The sequence below is a fragment of the Solanum pennellii genome, chromosome 12, assembly GCF_001406875.1.
Source record: "Solanum pennellii chromosome 12, SPENNV200".
NCBI classification, from domain to species: domain Eukaryota; kingdom Viridiplantae; phylum Streptophyta; class Magnoliopsida; order Solanales; family Solanaceae; genus Solanum; species Solanum pennellii.
The window spans coordinates 16,681,455-16,686,141 of NC_028648.1; the positions used below are offsets into that span (position 1 = coordinate 16,681,455).

Consider the following 4,687-nt stretch of genomic DNA (forward strand, 5'->3'; position numbering starts at 1 on the left):
TTTTTATTCAATGTACACCTAAACTTTATTTTGTTTCAACTACCCCTCTGAACTTGCTTATTCATCCTACACGTACACCTTTTCTGTCCACTCAATATGATCGTGTCTACACGCGCATGACACCTAGATAAATATTTTGCCACCTAGATAAATATTTTTCCACCTACATAAATATTTTGGTACCTAGATAATACCGACCTTCAAAATTCAAGAATCTTAAAACTTCTGAAAGAAGCTTCTCCGTTTTGCTCTAAACCTCTCTTTGATTTTCTCTAAACCTCTCACGAAAGTGTAATCGACAAAGTAACGAGTAGATTTGTGCCAGTTGCAGTTCTGGAGTAAAGAGTTTCTAGATTTTGTGAAGTGTTTGGTCGATTTTCTTTGGATCTTGTCTGAAATTGTGTCTACAAGTAAGTGATTATCCACTCGATTTCGCGAAGGCTTGATGTATTGTTGTCTGTTTTCTTTACTTTTTCATTCATATTTTGCCCTATTTTTCGTTTAACGTTTCGCCATAGTTTCGATTGAGTTTCCGATTAGGGGTCTAATACTTTTCAACTAGAATTTTCACTTAATGAATGTATTCTTATGAAGCTTTTTACCTTATTCATGCATGAGCATTAAGGTTTCTGATAATCAGTTTAAAAATTTAGGCTTTTTGGTAAAATTAAGGTTCTAAGTATTAGGGTCTCTGGTATTGTTAAATGGTGGGGTATTTTATAATTTGTTTAAGTATATTGTGTGGGATGCCTATTGTATGTTGATGAGTAATACATCTACTATACTAAGTACCAATTGTTGCTTATGTTTTGGTGTTATTATATATGTTTTGATTTTGTTGCTTGCATTGTACAATATACTGATTATTATTGTGGTTATAGGTTGACACTATGACTAATAAGTACCTCAACTTAAGGTTCAATTTTGGGGGTATCTTGGTGAGTGAGGTAGGTCCAGTATATGTTGGGGGTAGGACTGAATATGTAGAGAATGTGGATGAAGATCATTTATCAATTCCTGAACTTGCAGATTATGCTAAGTCTTTTTGGATTAGTAAGTTAGGAAAAACATATGCAGCTCCATCTCTAGGGGGTGATTTGGTGGAATTGAAAAATGACATGGACATTTGTAGCATGGCATTATTTATGCATGATGGGGACACAATAGATATTTATGTGTGTGATAACACTATTCTGGATGATGTGGGTCCCAGTGAAGGTCAAATTAGTCAATCTTTAAGTCAAGTGGTTGAGTCTTTTAATTCACATGGGAATCTCTAATTGCACAACCAAAAAAATCAGATCTAGGGTTAGGTTCCTCTTCTTCCTTTCTAGCTACTGAAAGACTTGAAAATGATGGGGTTGCAAGGGTCGAACAAGAAAGTGATGATGATTATTCTTCAATAGATTGGACTGATACTGAAGAAGAAGTTGAACCAACTATCCAACAAGGAACTGAATCTTCTATTCAACAAGAAGTTGAGCCAATTACCCAAGAAAATGCAGAGGAAGACATAGACAGTGATTCTGTCTGTTCTGACCAGTCTATTGACTATGGAAGTGATGTGCATGAGGAGTTGAGAATTGTTAAGGAAGATGTGAGAAAACTTAGAGAAAGTAGGAGGAGAAAGAAGAAGGAAAAAACAAAAGGTTTTTTAGGTGAAGTTGGATTGATGAAGGGTATGAGGATATTGAAAAGGGGAAAAAGAATTTCACGGGTAAGCTAACAGAGGATGAGCCATACTATGACAATTCTGACTGTGATAGTTTTCAAAGTGATGAAGAAGAACCTGTTTCTGATGATGAACTTGAAGGAAAGAGTTTAAGGGGGAGAAAGAAGGGTAATAGGGTGGTATATGATTCTTCTTGTGATATTGTAATATGGTAGTGTGGTTTGATATTTGAAAGTGTAATTTTGAGAGGCATTTACAAAATATGCTATAAAAAAGGAGTTGAGTTAGATAAGTATGTGAATGAGAGTACTAGAGTGAGAGTGAAGTGTAAAAGTGGTTGTCCATGGCTGTTGTATGCAAGCAAGGAAGGAAGGAGTGAGAACTTTACTATCAAGACATACAATCCAAGGNCTGAAAGACTTGAAAATGATGGGGTTGCAAGGGTCGAACAAGAAAGTGATGATGATTATTCTTCAATAGATTGGACTGATACTGAAGAAGAAGTTGAACCAACTATCCAACAAGGAACTGAATCTTCTATTCAACAAGAAGTTGAGCCAATTACCCAAGAAAATGCAGAGGAAGACATAGACAGTGATTCTGTCTGTTCTGACCAGTCTATTGACTATGGAAGTGATGTGCATGAGGAGTTGAGAATTGTTAAGGAAGATGTGAGAAAACTTAGAGAAAGTAGGAGGAGAAAGAAGAAGGAAAAAACAAAAGGTTTTTTAGGTGAAGTTGGATTGATGAAGGGTATGAGGATATTGAAAAGGGGAAAAAGAATTTCACGGGTAAGCTAACAGAGGATGAGCCATACTATGACAATTCTGACTGTGATAGTTTTCAAAGTGATGAAGAAGAACCTGTTTCTGATGATGAACTTGAAGGAAAGAGTTTAAGGGGGAGAAAGAAGGGTAATAGGGTGGTATATGATTCTTCTTGTGATATTGTAATATGGTAGTGTGGTTTGATATTTGAAAGTGTAATTTTGAGAGGCATTTACAAAATATGCTATAAAAAAGGAGTTGAGTTAGATAAGTATGTGAATGAGAGTACTAGAGTGAGAGTGAAGTGTAAAAGTGGTTGTCCATGGCTGTTGTATGCAAGTAAGGAAGGAAGGAGTGAGAACTTTACTATCAAGACATACAATCCAAGGCACAAATGTACCAGGACCACCAATAATATTTTGTGTAATTCAAAGTTCTTATGCAAGTATCTGAAAGATAGGATTATTTCTCAACCTAGTATAAAAGGGTGGGAGATACAAGAATTGGTGAGGAAAGAGTTGAATGTTCATGTAGGCAAGGCAGTTTGTTTAAAAACAAGAAAAATTATTTTAAAGGAAATTATGGGAGATCATGTGGCAGAATTTAACAGAATCTTAGACTACAAGGATATGTTACTCCAAACAAATCCTGGTAGCACTTGTGTTGTGAAGCTTAAAGATTCAGAATCAGGAAATGGGATGAAACAATTTCACTCTTTTTATATTTTTTTTGATGCTATGAAAAAGGGTTTTCAACAAGGATGCAGAAGATGTATAGGGCTGGATGGGTGTTTTCTAAAGGGAATTTGTAGGGGTCAACTTTTGGTAGCTGTTGCTAGAGATGCAAACAACCAAATGTATCCAATAGCATGGGCAGTAATTGATACTGAAAGCAAGTTGACATGGAAATGGTTCATGACCATTCTGAAAGATGATCTTAATCTAGGAAATGGTTTCCAGCTAACTATCATTAGTGATATGCAAAAGGTAATTGAAATCTTTCTTTTGTTTATGTTTAATGTAATTTCTAATTTAATTTGTCTAAAATTTAAGTTGCTTTTTTTGCTTTGCAACTACAGGGACTAATAGCTGCTGTAGATGAACTATTTCCAGAATGTGAGCACAGAATGTGTGCTAGACACATATTAGCAAATTGGTCACAAAACTTCAGAGGCTTAGAGAGAAGAAAGAAATTTTGGGCTTGTGCTAGATCAACATTTGAGGAACAATTTAACAAATAATATAAATGCCATGTCCAAGCTGGGAATAGGTATTGTTGAATCCCTTATCAAATACAACAAGGAGACATGGTGCAAAGCTTTTATTCAAACATTTTCAAAGTATGATAGTATAGATAACAACATGGCAGAGAGTTTCAATTCTTGGATCTTGGGACCTAGGAACAAGACCATTGTAACTATGTTGGAAGAAATTAGAGTTAAGGTGATGAGTAGAGTGAGTAAGTCAAGAGCATTTGCTGAAACATGGACAGATGGAATATCTCCAATGGCAATGATGGTATTCAATACAAATGTAACAAAATCAATGCAGTGCAACATTGAATGGAATGGTGATGTTGGATTTGAAGTGTTAGAAGTGGTATACAAGCATACTGTGAACTTGGGTCAACAAAAATGTAGTTGCAGATCATGGGAATTAAAAGGTATCCCATGTGCACATGATATAGCAGCAATGAACCACTTGAACGTGGATGCATCACAAGCAATATCTAGTTGGTATAGAAAAGACACATATATGAAGACATATTCTCATTTCATTCAACCAGTCCCAAACATGGAAATGTGGCCTGAAAGTAGAAACCCAATGGTTGAACCACCTGAGGCAAGAGAAATGTCTGGTAGGACACCAAAGAACAGAAGAAGAGAAATTGGTGAAGTGAGAAAAGCTGGAAAGTTGCCAAGAATGGGGACAGTAATGACATGTTCACTTTGCAAAGGAACAAATCATAACAAGAGAAATTGTCCAAAAAATCCTTAACCTAAGTCTACACCAACACCCACTCAAGAGGTACATTCATATTTATTTGCTTTTATAAATTATGTTAGATTACTTATTAAATTTAATGTCTTGTTGTGTTCTTTTTCCACTCATATTAGTCCGCCACTGGAAAAAAGAGGGGTAGAGGTCATTATGAAAGAGCAAGCACCAGTAAGACTGGTACAAGAAGAGGTGCAGGAAGTGGTTACAAGAAGAGGCCTAAAGTTGTTGGACAAGGTGTATTTGTTGCT

General features: G+C 35.8%; 1 protein-coding gene across 1 annotated transcript; it reads left to right on the top strand.

Annotated features, from left to right (window-relative positions):
* Positions 1–3,689: 3,689 nt before the first annotated feature.
* On the top strand, positions 3,690–4,436 carry LOC107006127. Its single transcript, XM_015204761.1, has one exon. The coding sequence runs from the start codon at positions 3,690–3,692 to the stop codon at positions 4,434–4,436; it is 747 nt and encodes a 248-aa protein (XP_015060247.1).
* The last annotated feature ends 251 nt before the right edge of the window (positions 4,437–4,687 follow it).